Raw genomic sequence first — 22,161 nt, forward strand, 5'->3', positions numbered from 1 at the left:
AAACCCCAACTCCCGCATGAGTCTCTTTTAGTGGAGTCCACTTTAAAGAAATCAGCGGGAGCTAATGTGTATGCCTCAGTCCCTCCTGGCAGAGAAGGGAAATCAATGGACAAATTTGGCAAGCGGCTATATCAAAATGCCATGCTTGCCAACAGATCAGGAAATTATGCTTTTCATTTCTCATTTTATTTGAAGCATTTAATCCAAACAATTTCTACCTTTGAGAAATATCTGCCTGATCGCAAAAAATCTGCTTTTAACACTTGTACCTCCTCTCTTCTCCAGTTGAGGAAGTTTCTAGTAAGATCAATTTATGACACCTTTGAATTGACTTCAAGAGCCACAGCTATGTCAGTGGCTATGCGCAGATTGGCGTGGCTCAGAGCTGGAGGTAAACCACCAAGACCGTCTAGCAAATGCACCTTGCTTAGGGGATGAGCTGTTTGGTGATTCCATGGATTCCACCACACAGAAGCTATCGGCGCATGAGACACGTTGGGATACTCTCCTAAAGAATAAAAAGAAGACTCCCCCTACTAGGCCTTTCCGACAACAATCGGCCTACCAACGCCGCTATGCTGCTCGTCCCTTGCCTCAGGCTACTCAACAGCCTAGACGACAATGACAGCAACAACAACGTCAACCTCAGAGGCAGGCGCAACAGCAACAGAAACCTCCGCCACCTCAAAAGTCTACTCAGCCCTTTTGACGTGTTTCTCCTGAGCATAGCCAATATCATACCATCTACCCATCTTCCCCAACCGATAGGAGGGCGCCTGACCCATTTTCTCAGTCGGTGGGAGATCATTACATCCGACCAATGGGTCCTAAACATCATCCGCCACGGCTACTCTCTCAACTTCCAGACTTATCCCGATCAAAGTCTACCAAAAGAGTCTGCTTTGAACACTCATCAATCCTCTCTCCTGATACAAGAGGTTCAATCCCTCCTTCTTCTAAACGCCATAGAAGAAGTTCCTCTAGACCAGAAAGGTCAGGGATTTTACTCCCGTTACTTTCTAGTTCCAAAGAAAACAGGAGATCTCAGGCCCATTTTAGATCTTCGAGATCTCAACAAATGCTTGGTCAAGGAGAAATTCAAGATGCTTTCGTTAGCAACTCTTTATCCTCTTCTCAATCAGGGCGAATGGCTATGCTCCCTCGACCTCAAGGAGGCTTACACTCATATTCCCATCCATCTAGCCTCCAGACAGTATCTCCGCTTCATGATCAATCACTGTCATTACCAATACAAGGTTCTCCCCTTCGGACTTGCTTCATCTCCAAGAGTGTTCACCAAATGTCTAATTGTGGTGGCTGCTTTCCTTCGTTCACATCATCTGCAAGTTTTCCCTTACCTGGACGATTGGTTGATAAAGGCCAATTCTCCTCAAACAGTGCTACTGGCCACCAATCAAACCATCTTGTTCTTACAGATTCTGGGGTTCGAGGTCAATTTTCCCAAATCTCATCTCATCCCCACTCAGAGACTTCAATTCATTGGAGCGGTGCTGGACACGATCCTCATGAGAGCATTCCTGCCGTCCAACCGGCTCCACACTCTTCAAGTTTTGTGTCAAGAGGTTCTTCCTCAAAGTTCCATCTCTGCCAAACAAATGATGATACTATTGGGACACATGGCTTCAACAGTGCATGTCACCCTTCTGGCACGTCTTCACCTGCGCACACCTCAATGGACCCTTGCTACCCAGTGGTCCCAAGCGACGGATCCTTGCTCACGTCACATATCTGTGACATCATCTCTTCGTCAGTCTCTACAATGGTGGTTGGTATCCTCAAATCTATCCAGAGGTCTTCTGTTCCATCTACCTTCTCATCAACTAGTCATCACAACCGATGCCTCCCCGTATGCTTGGGGAGCTCATTTGAACGAGTTCCAAACTCAAGGCCTGTGGACAGCCCAGGAAAAGAAGCATCACATCAATTTCCTGGAACTCAGAGCGATGTTTTATGCCCTCAAGGCTTTCCAACATCTTCTCTTCCCTCAAGTTCTGCTCCTGTGCACAGACAATCAGGTGGCAATGTACTACATCAACAAGCAAGGGGGAACGGGTTCTCGCCTCTTGTGCCAGGAAGCCCAGAAAATCTGGACTTGGGCCATAAATCATCATCTATTCCTGAAAGCGATTTACATTCAGGGAGAAAAGAATTCCTTAGCAGACAAACTCAGCAGAATTCTCCAACCTCACGAATGGACGCTCGATCCTGTAACTCTTCAGTCCATCTTCGTCCAATGGGGCACTCCTCAGATAGACCTCTTTGCAGCTCCTAACAATCACCAGCTACCCCTTTTCTGCTCCAGACTCTACTCGCCTCACCGTCTGGCAGCAGATGCGTTTCTCCTGGATTGGTCAAATCTGTTCCTGTATGCTTTCCCTCCTCTCCCTCTCATGTTGAGGACCTTATTCAAGCTCAAGAGGGAACGAGCCACCATGATTCTGATAGCTCCGAGGTGGCCCAGGCAACATTGGTTCTCCCTTCTACTTCAACTCAGTTCCAGAGAACCTTTTCTTCTGCCACTGTATCCTTCTCTGCTTACACAGCATCAGGAAACCCTTCTACATCCCAACCTCCAGTCTCTGCACCTGACAGCTTGGTATCTCTCGGGCTGACTTCGAGTGATTCCCTTTTGTCTCAGCCTGTTCGTTCAATTCTGAATGCCTCCAGGAAGCCGGCCACTCTGCAATGTTACCATCAGAAGTGGACACGTTTTTCTTCCTGGTGTCTTCTTCATCATCATGATCCCACTTCCCTTGCAGTAGAGACCTTGTTGGACTATCTTCTTTCGTTGTCAGACTCTGGTCTCAAATCCACTTCAATCAGAGTCCACCTCAGTGCTATTGCGGCTTTTCATGAGCCAGTCCATGGAAAAATCCTCTCAGCTCATCCCTTGGTGTCCAGGTTTATGCGGGGTCTTTTTAATGTGAAACCACCTCTTAAAGCCCCTCCTGTTATCTGGGATCTCAATGTAGTTCTATCCGCTTTAATGAAGCCTCCATTTGAACCCTTGGCTACTGCTTCTTTCAAGTTCCTCACTTGGAAGGTACTTTTCCTTATTGCTCTTACCTCTGCCAGGAGGGTCAGTGAGCTACATGCACTAGTTGCGGATCCACCTTTTACAATCTTTCATCATGACAAGGTGGTTCTGCGTACACATCCAAAGTTTCTCCCTAAGGTTGTCTCTGATTTTCATCTCAACCAATCCATTGTTCTGCCTGTCTTCTTTCCGAAACCTCACTCGCATTCTGGAGAACAGGCTCTACATACTTTGGACTGTAAGAGGGCTCTAGCTTACTATTTAGAGCGTACTAAGCCCCACAGATCAGCTCCCCAGCTCTTCCTGTCTTTTGATCCAAATAAATTGGGTCGTCCTGTTTCTAAACGTACGTTGTCTAATTGGCTAGCAGCGTGCATTTCATTCTGTTATGCTCAGACCGGACTGACACTGGAAGGTTCTGTCACTGCCCATAAAGTCCGAGCTATGGCAGCATCTGTAGCTTTCCTCCGTTCTACTCCTATTGAGGAAATCTGCAAGGCTGCTACTTGGTCCTCAGTTCATACTTTTACATCTCATTATTGTCTGGATGCTTTTTCCAGACGGGATGGACACTTCTGCCAATCTGTTTTGCAAAATTTGTTTTCCTAATGGCCAACCTTCCCTCCATCCCTCTTTTTGTTAGCTTGGAGGTCACCCATCAGTCAAGAATATGCTGCCTGCTTGTCCTGGGATAAAGCACAGTTACTTACCGTAACAGGTGTTATCCAGGGACAGCAGGCAGATATTCTTGCGTCCCTCCCACCTCCCCGGGTTGGCTTCTTAGCTGGCTTATCATAACTGGGGACCGCGCGCCTCTGTCGGGCGGGAAGGCACTCGCGCGTGCGCGGTGCGGCCTACCAGAACTTTCCAAGTTCTTAGAGTGCAATCACTCTAAAATTGTCTGTACCGGGGCTCCGTCGGTGCCGTCACCCATCAGTCAAGAATATCTGCCTGCTGTCCCTGGATAACACCTGTTACGGTAAGTAACTGTGCTATTTGTCAAGACCAGAGCTTGGACCAATTTTGAAGCTGGTGCAAACTAACATCAGATCGTCCACTCACTCACTCACTCCAATAATGTAGACCACTCCAGAATTGTAAACTCCAAACTTGAACTTTACTGTCTCTCTGTTGATAAAAGAAGCAGTTTTCTCTTTAGCAGTTCCAACTTACTCAAACAGGATATCCTTTTGCCTGTCCTCTCCTTCAAAAAAGGGGTTATAGAAATAAATATTAGCACATGTTACACAAGGTAGATTGATGGTATTTAGATAGAAAAAAAATAACAGTTTTTGTCAGATGTCAAGTACTGTTCATGCAGATGTACCTTTATAAATCCAATACCTTTGCAGTGTAAGCCTGGTACCAGTAACCTGTGGAAAAACTTAATACAGTCAAACCTTGGATAGCAAGTAGCGTGGTGTGATAGTGTTTTGCAAGACGAGCAAAACATTTTATTAAATTTTAACTCGATAAACGAATGTTATCTTGCATTACGAGCATGTATACATGCGTCACAAGTATGCACAATTTACGCGCGTCTCATTACATTGCTGAGCATGGCTGAAAGTAATACAAGTGTGCACAACATACGCACATCTCAAGCTAAGCGTGGCTGAACATAATAAACCTTCGGACCACCATCAGGGTAAAAACCACCGATTGTTTTACTCTTCGTCGGTCCAATCTTTATTAATCATTAATTTTTTCAAAGTCTTTAACTGAATTTTTCTTAAAATATAACAATCAGAACATCACTTAGCTTTAGCTTATAGTGATACTGTCCTGTCTTCACCTCTCCCCAGGACAGGACAGTATCACTATAAGCTAAAGTTAAGTGATGTTCTGATTGTTATAAATATTTTAAGAAAAATTCAGTTAAAGACTTTGAAAAAATTAATGATTAATAAAGATTGGACTGACGAAGAGTAAAACAATCGGTGGTTTTTACCCTGATGGTGGTCTGAAGGTTCATACAATTCAGTTGTACTATCATAAGAGTATTTACTATAATACTTTAAGAGTGTCCACTATACCATAGATTGTTAGTCCTTAATGTGAAACCAACTAAGACAATCATATTAAGTGATATTATTTGAAGGCACAACTGAGGCTCATATATATTGGTGTATGAACATAATAAAAGCATCACGCCTAATTCACCCGCAGTGTAGTGACTTCAAAATGAGCGAGGTCTTGCAATTCAAGTACGTACAGTATTTTGTATTAAAGTTTTTGGGTTGTGGAATGAATCATCCGAGTTTCCAGTATTTTGTATGGGGAAATTCGCTTTGATATACGAGTGCTTTGGATTACAAGCATGCTTCCAAACGAATTATGCTCGCAAACTAAGGTTTTACTGTATTTTCTCCCCTTTGCCTCAAATGTAGGTTCACATAGGCACATGATATGGGTTACCTGGATTGTAGTGTTGCCCAACCTGCGACTCCCTCTCTCCTTCCAATGAAACTCCATGCTATGAGAACGGTTCCCCTACTATAGCAAGCCAGAACTGGATTTTGGATGTGGTATTTGCCCCAGTCTGATTCCTTACTGCTATAAGTGCATATAATATGTAGGCTGAATCTTTCTCTTGGGTGCCAGCTTCAGGCACAGGCATACAGGGGCTGTCCCTCAGATGTATGGTCAGTGGTAGGAGAGGCTCCAAAGACAAATTTGGCAGCAAAAGCAGAGCTTAAATCCCCTTTGGGGGATACCTTCAGAGAATCCAAGAATAACCTTGGCGTCTAATTGTGTCTAAATTTCAGAAGTTACCAGAAGCTTGACATGAGCCTCCAGCTACTGATGCCAGCATGTATGCAAGACTTTGAAAATCCCCTTTGACCCCCCTCCCCCCTGCAAAAAGCAGATATTGGAAGCTCAAATAGGAAAAACAAAGGGTCAAAAGAGCAGCCTCTAGGAATGCAGGTAGCTGAAAAAGAAAAACCACAGCACTAAATATGTACTCTTACAGGTTTCATTTAGTTAACAGACCGCTATCCCACTTACAAGTAAATAAAGCGGTTTACAATAAAAAAGCTAAATAACATAGAAAAGAACTCCATCATTAAAAGTAAGGTTACCATATGACTCCAGAAAAGGAAGGACAGAATGAGACATCTGGGTTTTACTTCCATTGGAAGCAATGGAAATAAAACCCAGATGTGTCAATCTGTTGTCCTCCTTATTTCCATTGCCCCAGGTATATTAGATAGATTGTGACCCCCCCCCCCACACACACACACACTCTGGGACATATAGGGAAAGTACCTGCATGTAAAACAGTTTGAGTGTGGTTGTATAACTAAAAAAAGGCGGTATACTAGTCCCAGTCCCTTTCTGCCTTATTTCCATTGTTTTCAATGGAAGTAAAACCCAGATTTCTTAATTCATTCTCCTTTTTCTGGACCAATACGGTAACCCTAATAAAAAGAAAAGCCTCCCCATAAACCCAAAAAGACACCATCATACCCATATAAAACCCACATACATAAACACTATAATTCACATCCAAAAGCCTTTTGAAGTAAATAGGCTTTAAGGGACTTTTTAAATCTAGGTAAAGAGGTTTCAATTTATAGTGAAAAAGGAAGTAAATTCCATAAAACCGGTCACATTAAAGAACTATCTTTCTTGTTAATTCCAATCTTGCATCATGTAAATTTGGAACTTCCCAAATAATGAGGTTGACTGGAACGCAAAGATCTAAATGGGCAGTATGGTTTCAATAATAAAAAAAAACGAGTTCCTGCTAGGTACTCCAGTATTCAAAACTATCCACTGGTTAAAGAACTTAGCTTTACAGTAGAAGCAGCCAGGAGAAAAGTACACACTGAAATATACTGTACATTTCCCCCTGCTGTTTACATTTAACATCTAAGTTGTATCCAGCTGTATTTGAAAAATATCCCAACAGTCCCGGGCAAGGTAAGCTTGTACAGAGGATCCGGGCTGCAGATAGAAAACGGGGCAAAGCCGCTTCCCCTAAGCAGGGCACTTCAGAAGAGAATCGGGGGTTGAGGCGAAACGGATCCTGTGGATCTCCTCGTCGGGCAAGGGGATGGTAAGGTAAAATTCGGACACACACCGGACAAGAGAGAACAGCGAGGTAGCACTAAGAGCGTCTTCTAAGGCAACCTCCAACATTGTGGAGCTGCTCCTGTCGCCTTCTCACATCTCTATGACCCTGCGAGTCACTCTGGCTACATTTCTTACTCTCTACTGCCCTCCTCGTATCTTGTGACTGATATATTCCATTGAAGAGCCCTGGAGGGGGAAGAATTAATTTTTCAAAGTAAGAAAAAAAGTTATATTTAATCCTGAACACATTATTTAAGTATATAATTTAAATATTTCAATAGTACGCATTTCTCTCTCTCTCTTTTTTTTTTTTCCCCTGGATGTGATTATTCCGTTTGTGGAACCTGTAAGATTAACCCCCTTTGCAGAATCCGCAGATCCAGATCAGAGGGTTCCGGAAAAGGGAAGTAAGTGGTGTAAACAGAGTTCCCAAAGTCTAATACGGAAACGGCTGAGGTGAGCTCGGGCTGGAGCAGTATCGGCGGGTTCACGGAGCGTCAGAAACTGCGGCGAGACTGGTCGTGGTGAGCTATAACTAGGGCCAGTGCTGGCTTGGTCAACATGATAGGGTGGCGGCGACGCCACTTGGGCGAAGAACGAAACCGAAACTGGTTTCAGGGGAATCCCTGAGATGTTTTGTTCTCTGTGCCTCAGTGGCTGAGGAAATGAAAGAGATAATTCTAGGTGCAAAGTCCCCGGTAGATCGAGTATTATAGCCCAGATCCAAAATACACTTTGATAAAAGGTATGCAGGGTTGGGAACAGGTAGTCAAATAGATGCTGACTATATGGTCTAACTATGGAAGAATTTTGTTATTTTTTTTCATTAATCTATCATTATATGATTGTATTTTTGACACTGAAAAAGAAACAGTAAAATACTCCCTTATAAAAGATGTTTTTCAAATTGTGCGGTTTTCTAGTTCTGCATTAATCTCATGGTCCCTGACCCCTCTTCTTAGACGATCTGAATGAATGTGAATCAGAAGAACCAGACCTGTGCAATGGTGCAGCCCAGTGGGAGTTCAGGAAGTGATTTTGATAATATTGGTGGTGCATCGTCTCTGGGGAAATCAGCCATGCTGCAGCTCCCGTCTGATTTGGCTAATCATGAAGTCATTCAGCGTCTTATGGTGGAGAACCAAGATCTGAGAGGTAGGCCAAGGACTCTGCTAACCTGCACCAAAACGTGGGTAAAAAAAGTAATTAGAGTGCTGTATGGACTGTAGCCTACTTTTTTATGGGGGAGGGGCTTGTATTTTTTTACACCACTTTGAAGTATTACAAATTGGTGGTATATAAAATACTGTAAATAAAATTTAGTTCACCCAGATTCAGTAGTAGATCAAGGTGAGGTACTTTCAAGTATAGTAAATATTTATCTGCAGAGGGTTTATGATCTAGGCTAGATGCAGTAAAGATACCGACTTGATTGCTGTTGTCCAATTTTCTGGCCTGTTCTCCAGCAGCGATCAATGCGCTATCAAGTTTGCACGCAAATGCAACTGATCAGTTGCTCAGTGAGTGATTGACATGAGCAGAGCCCTAACAGCAGTGACAGGGGAAGCAGATCTCCTGTCACTGCTGTTACGGCATCTTTTTTAATGGGCACAGTTGTGTGTGTTACACATGCACAATCTGTCCCATTAAAAAAAAAAAAATACCCTCTCCACGCGCCAGCCACTCCCCCAGCCACCACCCCTCCCCCGAACCCTCCAAAATGGCAAGAGGGATGCCCTCTCCCTGGTGCATCATGTGATGCACGGGGATAGTTCAGGTCCTAAGGCCCCTTCCAAGGGGTGGGGCCATAGGCATCTGAGTCAATCAGGCCTTAGGCACCTCCCTCTGTGTCACATGATGCACCTACAAGGCATTTAGACATGCAAGCCCAAAGCAGGATCCTGAGAGCAGGCTTCCAGCTTCCAACATTTTAAAAAGGTATGGGAAGGTTTGGATCCATCCAGTGGCAGCAGGGAGTGGGCATCCCTCCTACCATTTTTGAGGGGTTCAGGGGGAGGCATGACACAGGGGTGTTCTGTGTGACAGGAGGGATTAGGCATCCCTCCTACCATTTGGTTTGGGTTTAGTGGGGACAGTGGTTTGGGGGTACCTAGCTCGACTGGAGGGGGGCATGTTTGTCAGGGGTTGTTGGAGAGGGCAGTCATTGATAGTGGGGGACTTTTTCCTTTTTGGGGGGGACTTCTTTTTTTGTCTGTAACACACACAAAATATCTGTGCTATTGAAAAAAAAACCAAGGCAGACCTGTTGGTAACACAGTTACAGACAGGTCTAGACAAATCTGTTTTTACGATTGCTAAAACCCAGTTTGGAATAGCTAAGCGATGTTAATGCATCAATCGCTTGGCTGTTTTGCATGGGGTTTTAGCTAATTTGCATGGCTGGATTGAAAAATGGGCAATCGAGGGGTAAACACTCGGTGGACCGTTTTGTGCATCAGGGAACAGTGATTGTTACTAAAGCTGTGAAAACAGGTTTAGCGACGATTGCTGACTTTAATGCATCTAGCCCTAAATTTGTACATGACGCAATGGAGGGCTAAGTGATTTGCACAAGATCACAAGGAGCATCAGTAGGATTTGAAATCTGGCTCCATGGGTCTCAGCTTGCCACTCTAATAATTGGGCCACTCCTCCACTCACACCATGTTAAAAGAAGCATACTGATGCAGTCCAGAATTTGGCCCGCTGCATCTAGATTTCAGGTTCTGATGTTCTTATTAATTTTACCCATGTAGAAGAGTAAACTCACCAGCTGCAGAGGGAGGAACATGTTTTGCTTCCAACAGCAAGTCTATCTCATCTATAGCCAGTGACCTCTGAAGCAATGGCGTAGCTATGGGTAGGGCCTGTCTAACCCCTCAACACACAAGGTAGCCACCTGGCTCCCCTTGCTTCCTCTCTTACTTTCTGGATCTGTCCACGGCCCAGCAATTTCCGCCTGTGACCTTGCAACTCTGTTTCCCCAGGGTACCTTACCATGTTTGCTAGTGGCAGCAGCCATGTACATCCACTGCCTGTGCTGGTTGTCTCTGCAGGTTCCCTCTGCTGTGTCCTCCTGCAAGAGGAGAGTGTGGCACAGTGGTTAAAACTAAAGCCCCGGCACCCTGAGTTTGTGGGTTCAAACCCATATTGTACCTTATGATCCTGGGCAAGATACTTAATCCCCCCATTGCCCCATGTACATTAGATAGACTGTGAGACCGCTGGGACAGACAGAGAAAAATGTTTGAGTACCTGAATAAATTCATGTAAACTGTTCTGAGCTCCCTTGGGAGAACAGTATAGAAAAATAAATAAATAAAGTGATGTCAGCGAGGGTGGGACACAGCAGAGAGAAGCCTGCAGAGACCAGCACAGTCAGCGGATGTGCATTGCTGCTGCCACTTGCAAACATGGTGAGGTACCCTGGGAAAACAGAGTTGCTATGTCACAGGTGGAGGAAAATATTGTATTTGTAGGAGAGGGAGAGAGATGTAGGGCAAAAGGGGGGGGGGAGGGTTGGGAGGCCCATCCAAAATAACTAAACAACTGGTCTGGCTATGCCATTGCTCTGATATCTGCTACTGTTTCTTGGAAAACCCTGTTTGTTGGCTGGCTGCCCTGCTCCATCCTGGCATGAAGTACTAGTGACTTGCTTCCTGATGAGGTGTGATGTCTCCTTGGACTGTTGGTTGTCTCACAAATGACTAATCAGGAGGTATTGTACTAATACTGCTTGCTAGAATGGATCAGTACTAGCTACAACAGACTTGAAACTAGTAGACAACCATTTCTCTTATCCTCTTTGCTCCTGTTGTTGGCAGAGGCAATACGCCAAAGTAACCACATGTTGCGGGAACGCTATAAGGAATTTATACATTTCCAAGCCAGTCAGAGAGAGGAGAAGGAATTTCTCATGCACAAGTTTACAGAAGCACGACAGGTGGTAGAGAAACTGAATTCTGAAAAAGCACAGTTGAAGAAACAGCTGGAGGAATCTGCAGCAGAACTGGAGCAACTTAAGAATGATCAAGAGGTAACATGGAGAATGTGAAGTCTGCTGTCTCCTGAAAGGAGGGCTAAGTCTATGTAAGAGCAGTCCTCCAAAGATCAGAGCTAAAGCACTTGATAGCAGCACAGAAGATATTCCTATAGAAGTGACCTGTGAGGTTTGCAAATAATGGTAGATATTTAGATGATGAGTGATTTAGGTGGTGAGTGAATCAAACTAGTAGCAGTTTGTGTACTTTTTTCTTTCTATTTAGAGCTTACCTAACACCCCTGTAGTCTATCGGGGAGAAACTCAAAGCTGATTAGAGACTGGCTCTGGCAAGCTGCATGGTCCTTAACTAGATGTCCTATCAAAAATGAAGGTGTTGTGTAAGACAGTATTTCTCAACTTCTTCAAGCCAAGTACCCCCTAAGTCTAACAAATATCAACCGAGTACCCCTGCCCAAGCTCCGCCCCAGACCCTACTGAGCTCCAGCCCAGACCCTACCCCCATAATAATAGTACTAATTGTAATGCAATTTCTTCCATTCATTTTTTATATACACACAATATAATCTTATTAATACATAATGGTAACCACAGAATTCAAAAAACCCACAAAGCACAGTGTATGCAGAGAAAATGTTAATTATCATTTATATTATTATTATTATTTTTTAAAGGTCAAGGCAGATGACTTTAAAAATATGCAATGTCACCTCAGTAATAACTATAGAAAAATAGACAAATATAGTGCAAAACATAGATATAAATTCACATAACTGACACATTTCGATCACTAAATTGAAAATAAAATAATTTTTTCCTACCTTTGTTGTCTGGTGATTTCATGAGTCTCTGGTTGCACTTCCTTCTGACTGGGCATCCAATATTTCTTTCTTTCCGCCTCCTGCACACTTTCTCTCCCCTGGACCTCATTCCCCAATCCCCTCCCCAACCAACATCTTTCTCTGTCCTTCCATGAGTCCAAATTTTCTTCCTCTCTCCTCAACCCCTATTGGCAACATACCAGCCCCAAGCCCATTTCTCCTATCACCCCTCTCCAGCACCATGCCACATCTCTCCCTCCCATCGCTCTGTCTAACATTCCTCCCCCTTGCATTCCCTTCAATCTGTCCCTCTGTTCCCTCTCCACCACCAAATACAGCATTTCTCCCTTTCATTCTTCTATTCCCCATACATCTCTACCTCATTCCTCTCTCTATGCCCAATTTTCCTTTCTTCATTTCGCCATGTGCACCATATTTTTCCCTCTCATTCATACACTCATGCTCAACAATTTTCCCTTCCTATTCCCTCCCTCCCTTCTATGTCTCAAGTTAGTGCCTCTTTCATTCCTCCCTTGTGTTCCAAGTTCACGTCCCCTCCCTTCCTTCTGTGTCCAGAGTTTGCACCCCCCTCCCTTCCTTCTGTGTCCCGAGTTTGTGCCCTTCTTGCCTTCCAGCATTTGTCCCAAAATTGTGCCCTTTCCATGTCCCAATGCGCTCCCCCCACCTTTCTCCCAGATCACGGCTCCTCTCTCCTTGCTTGCTCCAGGGCCACATTTGCTTCCTTCAGGGCCGTCTAGCTGAGTTGCTCCTTCCTACCTTCAGCGGCACTTGTTGCAGGGATTTGGGCAGCCATTGAACATGGCTGACCCACGCCTTCTCTCCGACGTCAGCTCTGACTGCGACCCTGCAACAAGTGCTCTGAAGGCAGGAAGGAGCAGCAGCCCATCTGGAAGGAGGTAACTGGGATCTGCTGCGGGCCCGGAAGACTTCCCTCTGACATCAGCTCTGACATCGTAGGGAAGCCTTCCGGGTTGGCTTAAGTGGAGGGGAGCGGGGAGGAAGGAGGGCATAGAATCCCCAGCGGCGGCTTCAGTGGAGGCTGGCAGGCAGGAAAGAGGGCATGGGATCCCTGGCAGCCATTAAGCAGGAAGGGGGGATGGGAGACCCACACATTGCATACCCCCAACAAGCTGCTCACGTACCCCTAAGGGTATGCGCACCACGTGTTGAGAACCTCTCATGTAAGGGACTTAGAAGGTAAATGTTTGGGTAACAACCACACAAATGTTGGTACTAAGTAGATTATTACAGAACCTTGGGCTTATTCATTGGAAAGATGGGTGCTGGGGGAATCATTCATGCTGTTCCACCTAAGATAGTGGGTACAGGAGAGGAGACAAAATGAGATTGTCCTGGAGAAAGAGAAATCTTGCAGCTTGGATATATCCTTAGCAGTGTGGACAAGATGGGCAGACTGATGGTCAAGATGTTATCCTAGGACAAGCAGGCAGCATATTTTCATATGTGGGTGATATCATCCACGGAGCCTAGTATGGAAAGTACTAAAAGTGTATTGGCACTTGAAGCTTTGAGACTGCCTGCATTGCATATGCGCGAGTACCTTCCCGCCCAACATTGGCTCGTGGTACCTCAGTCCTTCGTTTTTCGCAGAGCGAACTTCTGTTTTTTTTGGCTCTATCTAAAATTGCCTTCCCATCAGCGTGTTTATTGCCTTTTATTTACCTTCTTTCTTATTTGTTTTAGTAGTAATTTTTCATCTCTGTTTTTAAAAAACAAAAAAACATTTTATTTCACCTCGGTTCAGTTCCTCGGTAAGGCCTTTGAGTTATGTCTTCAGTCACCATTGAGTCTTTTAACTTCACTGCTGTGATTTTCCCGTCCATGTTGAAGCCTTCAAGCATGTTTAAAAAGTGCTGTCGGTGCCAGCGCCCAATTTCCATCACTGACCTGCACAGCTGGTGTTTACAGTGTTTGGGACCTGAGCATCAAATGGATACTTGTGCTCATTATTTCACCCTACAAAAGCGCTTGTTAAAGGTTCAACGCATCCAGTAGCAGAAGCTTTTTGGCTCGGCGATAGACTCCGGCGACAAATCAGGTCCATCAGAACTGGTGGTACCAGCATTGATATCAGATGCCATTCCTCCATCGAAGCCTTCTAAGAAGATCTTCTTCCCAGCCAACGTCACAACCTCTACCGCATCGAGTCTCTCGATGCAGGCCAAGAGTCAATGCCAACGTTCTCCTACAGGGTGTGCCTCCTCATTGAGGTCACCCACTTCTCGACACCCTGCAGCACCAATGGTACCGGTTGTTGAGCCAATGGTACCAGTGCAAATCTTCTGAGACCAACTGAAGGAGTTTCTTAGCAGTGAGCTCAATGACATCTTTAAGCTCCATTCGACACTGGTGCATACACCGACTCCCTTGGTACTGGTCCAGCCAGAGCATAGCATTTCGAGGCCCCATGGTACTGGTTCCAGATCTACACTGATGCAGCACCATTCTGCATCAATAAATCGATGCAACCTCAGAAGACATCACCTGGTATCGATACGCGCTCTTCTAAGTCTAAACAAGCTTCTTTTGGTACCAATTCTTCCTCCTCTTGTCGCAGATCAAAATCCAGACATTCTAGACGACGCTCTTCATCATGATAATGGTCTTTGGATCGGTACCTGGCATCGTAAAAGAAGTCCTTCCCGCAGCCTCTTCCACAACCCATCGGGGATCAACTTCTGTCATATTACAGAATTGTGTGAACAATGGAATCCGTTGCATCTGTCTTGGTGGGGAAGAGTCCAAACTGTAAAGATGATCATATTGCCTGTGGTTTGTTACCAAATGGGTATGATACCAGTTTTTTTTTCAGGGGTCTTTTTATAAAAAGTTAAACAATATTTTGTCTAAATTTATTTGGCTGAGTAAAAGAGTAAGAATTGCTTTAGTGACCTTACAAAAGCCAATTGCGGAGGGTGGGGTAAATTTTCCAAATTTCTGTAGGTACCATCAATCCTATATCTTGCGCCATGGTATGTATTGGGTCTTCCCAGAACTCATAGAAAAGCTACCTGATTGGTTATGGTTAGAATGGCAGCTCATGTTTCCTATTAGGCTTCGTCATCTTCTCAGCATTAAAATGCCTAGGTTGCGGAAAAACAATAAGCTATTAATGGACACATGGAAAACTTTAAAATATGTTAACAATTTAACACCTCTTCCAATTCAAAAATCTACATATCAAAATATCTGGCTAAACTCCAGGATCCAAATTGGCGGTTTTAAGATTGTCTGGAAGGATTGGATTAAAGCAGGTGAACCTTAAATGATGTTATATCTGATGGTAAACTGCTGGATTTTTCACAGTTGCAAATAAAATTTGGTCTTGATAAAAAACAAAGTTATAAATGGTTGCAACTGAAGCAGGCTATTCAGGCAGGGTTCCCTGAATGGAAATCTCTTAATAATCAATTTAGTTTAGATTTCCTATGCTTTCAGGCAGACTTCTTGGGGCACCAAGCCGTGCAGTGGTATAAATCATTATATGGCTATGTAAATAAGAAACCAAAAACTGGACTTAGAGTTATTTGGAGCATTGAAATTAAGCATCAAATTAATGCATCTCAGTGGCCACGTATTTGGTCCTGGAGGTTGAAGTGTACAATGTCTGCTTCTGTGAGGCAAACATGGTTTTTCCTGTTGCATAGAGCATTCTGGACCCCTGTTCGTTTACAAAAATTGGATTGCTCTAGGTCTAATAGATGTTGACATTGTAACCTTGATGCTGGAACTTTAGATCATTTGTTGTTTTATTATTGTCCATTCATTAAAAATTTTTGGATCTCTATTTGGGATCAAATAAATCATTTAATGGAAAATTATGTAGCATTATCATACGACACAATTTTATTTGGTATGCTGATGAGAGCTAAGCCTCAAATATCTGCTAATAATAATAAGCTTTTGATATTGACAGGAGTTGCCATTCAACAAATAACGTATAACTGGAAAGATTGTACAAGGTTGAATTATTGTTTCTGGTGGAATTCAGTATGTTATGTGTTTAAAATGGAAAGAGCGTTGGCAGTTCAAAAAGGTTACTATAATAAATTTAAGGATGTGTGGGGGCCATTTTTAAATTATTATAATGAATAATTTACACTTTTCCCAATTTTTAATTCTTACATGTGGATCGGGGGGGGGGGATTTATATTAATAATATATATGAACTAGCTCTTTAAGCCCGTTACATTAACGGGTGCTAGAGACGCTTCCTTCCTTTCCCCTTCCCCTTGCATTTCCCTTTGCACGGTCTCCCTCGTGATCAGGACGGGATGGAGGGGGCTGCCGGCTGGGGCCGGCGGAGAGGAGCTAGGCGGCTGGAGGAGTAGCAGCAGTCGCTACCGATCGCAGCCTCCGTCCTACCTGGATTTGCTTTTTTTTCTGCATCGGGAAGGTGGAGAGCGGCCTGCGAGGTTCGCTACAGCAGCTGGCGAACCTCAGCAGACCGCTTTGAAGAGCAGCGGCAGCGGGAGGGAGGAGTCTCTGGAACACGCACCTCCAGCTAGCACAGGCGCCGTGAGGTATGACACAGAAGCACACCTCACGCCACCAGGAATCACGATCTTTGAAAAGCGCATGCACGCTTAGCCTTTTATTATTATGGATGATAAGATATTATATTCATGTGGTATATTTTTTGTTGTATATGGAAGTGGGAGGGGGTGGGGGTTATATCTTTTTGTTGTATGATATGGTAGATTTTCAAGTGATATTGTATTCTAATTGTTTGATATTTACTGTACACTTGTGAATTATAAAATGAATAAAGAATTTAAAAAAACCAAAAAAAAAACCTTCTGTCATATTATCATCGTTGGACTCATTACTACAGACACCTGGGTACTCAGAATAATTTGAGAGGGTTACTCGCTCCATTTTACCACTATGCCTCCAAACAATCTTCCAAGACAATCCTCCAGACAATCCTCTTTCACATTTCCTTTGTTCTTCAGGAAATCGAAGCTCTACTTCAGCTAAATGCCATAGAATTAGTATTTCCTTCCCAGAAAAATCAGGGGTTTTATTCCAGATATTTCCTATTTCCAAAGAAGACGAGAGGTTTTTGTCCTATTCTTGACCTCCGAGCCCTCAACAAATATCTTGTAAAGGAAAAGTTTTGCATGCTATCCCTGGGGATCCTATATCCACTTCTAGAACAAAACGATTGGCTGTACTCTCCCTACCTCAAAGACACACACACATCCATTCATCCCAACAACATAAAGTTTCCACAGTTTTGGAAAGCTCATCAACACTTCCAGTACAAAGTTCTGCCATTCAGCCTTGCTTCTTCTCTAAGAGTGTTCACAAAGTGCCTGGTAGTAGTCGTTCTAAGGTCTAAGGTCTCACGGGTTACAAGTGTTCCCATATCTGGATGATTGGTTGATCAAAGCTCTATCACCATTCAAGTTTGTTGTTAATGCTTGTTGGACTTATGAAATAAAATTGATTAAAAAAAAAAAAAAAAAAAGCTCCATCACCTCAAACAGTGCAGTCATTAACACAGGTGACAATAGCTTTCCTTCAACTTCTAGGGTTCGAAGTCAACTTTCCAAAGTCTCAATTCAGCCCTCTTAGATATTAGAGTTCATAGGAGCCCTACTAGACACTACTCTTTTGCAGGCGTTCCTTCCTCAAAGACAAAACACCTTGCTTCATCTTTGCAACCGGGTGTCCACTCTACAGATCATTTCAGCGAGACAAATGATGCGCATCATGAATCACATGGCATCAATTGTTTATGTCACTCACTTCACCTAAGGACTTCTCAGTAGACCTTGGCATCACAATGGTCTCAGGCCACAGATCCTTTTTCCCAACAGATCAAAGTCACCTCACCTCTTCGTCAACTGGTGGTTGAATTCAGAAAATCTCTCCAGAGGTTTGCTATTTCACATTCCACCACATCAGAAAGTTCTCATATATTATTGGATATATTATTGTATTAATCAATATTTTTGAATATATTATATGTAAGATGTTTGATTTGTAATATTTGTGGAAAGGGAAGGTGGGGAAGAGGCTTAATTTATGTATTGAAGATGATATTAGAAAAGAAATTCAAGTGATATATATGATTAATTTGATGTAATATTGTACACTTGTTGTAAGATTGAAAAATGAATAAAGAATTGGAAAAGAGAAAGAAAGTTCTCATGACGGACACATCCATATATGCTAGGGGAGCTCACCTAGACGGTCTAAAAATTCATGGTCTAAGGTCTCCTTGAGAACAGACATTCCACATCAATTTGTTAGAGCTAAGGGCGATTCACAATGCTCTAAAACAGAGGCCGCATGCAGCCCCGTGAACTATTTTGTGCGGCCCTGGTCGAGGGCAATGCAGTGTTTATCCCAGGACAAGCAGGCAGCATATTCTTAACGTATGGGTGACGTCACCGACGGAGCCCCGGTACGGACACTTTTAACTAGAAAGTTCTAGTTGGCCGCACTGCGCATGCGCGGGTGCCTTCCCGCTCGACGGAGGAGAGCGTGGTCCCCAGTTTCTTTGTTTCCGCGGAGCGAAGAAGACGCATGTGCTTTCAACGGCCGTTGAAAAGCTAGTTTCTGCCTTCCCGCTCACGTAATTTTTCGTTTTTCTTCTAATTTTTCCTTTCGGATTCCCTTTTTTGACTTACAAAAAAAAAACTCGTCCAGTTTTCTTTATTTTTTCAGGCCGGCCCCGGCGGGGCCTGTTGCCACCATACAGGCCTCCGGATTCGATTTTGCGGAGGCCGTGTTTCCCTTCATGCCCCCTCAACCGGGCTTTAAGAAGTGCCAGCGGTGTGCACGCCCGATCTCTCTCACCGACCTGCACAATTGGTGCCTGCAGTGCCTGGGTCCAGATCATCGGGCTGACACTTGCACCCGCTGTGCTACACTTTTTTTTTTATAATAAATATTTTTTATTCTTTTTTTAAATTCTTACATCAAGTGAAATACATGTAATACATTCAATTATGAAAAAACACTTGAAATTATTATTAAATGTTCTTACAAAGTGAATTAAATAAACCCTTTATCAGAATTTTATATCAAATTAATATTACAATAGTTTTCCCTCCCTACCCCTTCTATATGTTCTATACATGTGTTATTATATCTGATCAGTAGAATAATTTGTCAATGGTCCCCATATTTTATTAAATTTTTTAATATAACCTTGTTGTAATGCCAATACTTTTTCCATTTTATATATATGACAAATTGAATTCCACCAAAAAGTGTAATTCAATTTAGTGTAATCCTTCCAGTTCTGAGTAATTTGCTGTATGGCAACCCCTGTTAAAATTAATAAAAGTTTATTATTATTAGCTGAAATCGGACTTTGTGTTCTCATTGCTGTTCCAAATAATATTGTATCATATGATAGTCCAACATGATTTTCTAATAAATTATTAATTTGGGGCCAAATTAATTTCCAAAAGGAATTAATGCAGGGACAAAAGAATAGTAAATGGTCCAATGTCCCCACTTCTATCCTACAATGCCAGCATCTATTAGATCTATTACTATCTAATTTTTGTAATCTCGTAGGGGTCCATAAAACTCTATGTAATAAAAACAACCATGTTTGACTCATAGATGCTGATCTTGTAGTATGTATTCTCCAGGACCAAAATTTTTGCCATTGAGATGGAAAAATTATCTGTCCTATCTCAATACTCCAAATATCCCTAAGTCCTGATCTCTTTTTTTTGTTTAAAAATTCGTTTATTTTCTTATACCATTTTGCGGCTTGGTGTCCTAGAAAGTGTCCTACACTTAAAAAGCGCACATTAAAAAACAGGCAGATCCAGCAAAATCTTTTATTCGGTACCGGATCTGCCATGGAACCTGCTGCGACGTCGACGGCACCACAAAAATCGGCACCCATGACGTCGACACCACCAGACCCTTCTTCGGGGTCGTTGGGCCCAGGTAAGCCGGCTAAGAAGCCTTCCACTTCCCTTGAGCGCCCTCCTGCCACGGTTGCGACACCGGCCCTCCCGGCACCGCACCGACCCTGCAAACGCTCCGCTCCGATATCGGTGAGTGCCTCATCATCGGCCTCCTCATCCCCGGAGCGTAGAGCGGCACCTATGGTACCAAAGAAGAAAAAAGCGGTACCGGTGCCCCCTCTGGATGACCGCATCACGGCCATACTCCAAAACCAGTTACAGGAGCAGCTCCAGCAACAACTCCAACAACTGTTGCCGGCGTTGCTGGCATCGCACCTTCCGGTACGGGACCGGTCCGAGCCTCGCACCGTACCATCGGTGTCGACCCCCTCGGTACCGATTAATACCTCCATGCCGGTGCTCTTGGCTGAAACACCTACAGTGCATACCCGTACTGCTGCCAACCCTTCCCGGTCCCAGGAACGACATCGGTCTTCCTCTCCCGGTACTGCCTCGGTGCGCTCAGGCAAATCTCTCTCAAAGACCCACCATGCCGAGCCTTCCACACCGATGTCCAAACGTGCACACCCTGACGTTAGAGACCTAGACTTGTGGGAAGACTCCCCGCACGGTACCGAAGAGGACGCTTCGTCAACTGATGAAGAACCCTCCATAACTGATACCGCCTCAAAACCAGAACAATCCTCTTTTTCTAAATTCCTTAGGGAGATGGCAGCAGCTCTTTCCATCCCCTTAGAGTCCGACTCTAAAAAGTCTCAGGCTTTCCTCGATGCCCTAGACTTTGAGCAACCTCCCAAGGAATTTCTAAAGTTGCCCGTCCATGACATCTTACGGGAAACTTTCTATAAAAACTGGGAGACTCCCCTCACTGTTCCCGGGGCCCCTCGCAAATTGGATAGCTTGTACCGGGTTATTCCAATCCCAGGGTTTGACAAACCTCAATTGCCCCACGAATCTCTCCTGGTGGAGTCCACCTTGAAAAAATCTCAGGGTTCCAGTGTCTATGCCTCCACCCCTCCTGGCAGAGAGGGAAAAACTATGGATAAATTTGGTAAGCGCCTTTTCCAAAATGCCATGCTAGCCAATAGAGCCAACAACTACACCTTCCACTTCTCCTTCTATATGAAGCATCTGGTGCAACAGCTCTCCTCCTTACAGAAGTATCTTCCTGAACGTAAGGTTCCTCTCTTCCAGCAACAAATTTCCAGCCTCCTACAATTCAGGAAATTCATGGTTCGCTCCATCTACGACTCGTTTGAGCTGACCTCCCGCGCATCTGCCATGGCGGTGGCTATGCGCCGTTTGGCATGGCTGAGAGTCTCTGACCTAGACATTAACCACCAGGACCGCCTGGCTAACGCACCTTGTCTGGGTGATGAACTCTTCGGAGAATCCCTGGACTCGACCACCCAGAAGCTCTCAGCACACGAGACCAGGTGGGACACTCTGATCAAACCTAAAAAGAAGACTCCACCTGCTCGCCCCTACAGGCAACAGTCTTCTTACCAACGCAGGTTCTCGGCCAGATCTCTCAACCCGCCTCCACAACAGTCTCGCCGTCCTCGACACCAGCATCAGCCTCAGGCTCGCCCACAGACTCAACCTGCCAAGCCTCTTCCTTCCTCAAAACCGTCTCAACCCTTTTGACTCCTTTCTCCAGAGCATAGCCAGTCTCCCACCTTCATCGCCTCTTCCTCAGCCGATCGGAGGACGCCTTCAACTCTTCCTCAGTCGTTGGGAGGTCATCACATCAGACCAATGGGTCCTCAACATCATTCGCCACGGCTACTCTCTCAACTTCCAGACTCTTCCACCAGACCATCCTCCCGTAGAGTCTGCTTCTCACTCCTCCCAAACCCCCCTCCTCCTGGGGGAGGTCCAATCCCTCCTTCTCCTCAATGCCATCGAAGAGGTACCTCCGGACCAAAGGGGTCAGGGATTCTACTCCCGCTACTTCCTGGTTCCCAAAAAAACAGGAGATCTTTGTCCCATCCTCGATCTCAGGGACCTCAACAAGTGTCTGGTCAAAGAGAAGTTCAGAATGCTCTCCCTGGCCACGCTTTACCCTCTTCTCTCTCACCACGACTGGCTATGCTCCCTAGACCTCAAGGAGGCCTACAATCACATCCCAATCCATCCGACTTCACGTCGCTATCTACGGTTTCAGATACAGCACCATCACTATCAGTACAAAGTGCTACCCTTTGGCCTCGCCTCATCACCCAGAGTGTTCACCAAATGCCTTATTGTGGTGGC

The 22,161-nt window shown here is 44.4% G+C and overlaps 2 protein-coding genes across 9 annotated transcripts in view; one reads left to right on the plus strand and one right to left on the minus strand.

Moving 5' to 3' along the window:
• The window catches only part of G6PD (glucose-6-phosphate dehydrogenase), a 58,106-nt gene extending 50,943 nt beyond the window's left edge, over positions 1-7,163 (minus strand). Inside the window, exon 1 of the mRNA XM_033920297.1 lies at positions 7,146-7,163. The gene's annotated coding sequence lies outside the window, so the exon portion shown is untranslated. The remainder of the gene's footprint in view (positions 1-7,145) is intronic.
• IKBKG (inhibitor of nuclear factor kappa B kinase regulatory subunit gamma) overlaps positions 1-22,161 on the plus strand; it is an 83,943-nt gene that overhangs the window by 6,409 nt on the left and 55,373 nt on the right. For 3 of the 8 annotated variants that reach the window (XM_033920216.1, XM_033920265.1, XM_033920274.1), the window contains exons 1-3: positions 7,526-7,662; positions 8,101-8,293; positions 10,963-11,174. In XM_033920216.1, coding sequence (XP_033776107.1) covers positions 8,110-8,293; positions 10,963-11,174 — 396 coding nt within the window. In that variant the 5' untranslated portion in view covers positions 7,526-7,662; positions 8,101-8,109. Of the gene's footprint in view, positions 1-7,513; positions 7,663-7,863; positions 7,884-8,100; positions 8,294-10,955; positions 11,175-22,161 lie in introns of those variants that run through there. The other 5 variants (XM_033920235.1, XM_033920246.1, XM_033920255.1 and 2 more) reach the window with 5 other exon arrangements.

The sequence above is a fragment of the Geotrypetes seraphini genome, chromosome 1 (genome assembly GCF_902459505.1).
Source record: "Geotrypetes seraphini chromosome 1, aGeoSer1.1, whole genome shotgun sequence".
Taxonomy (NCBI): Eukaryota; Metazoa; Chordata; class Amphibia; order Gymnophiona; family Dermophiidae; genus Geotrypetes; species Geotrypetes seraphini.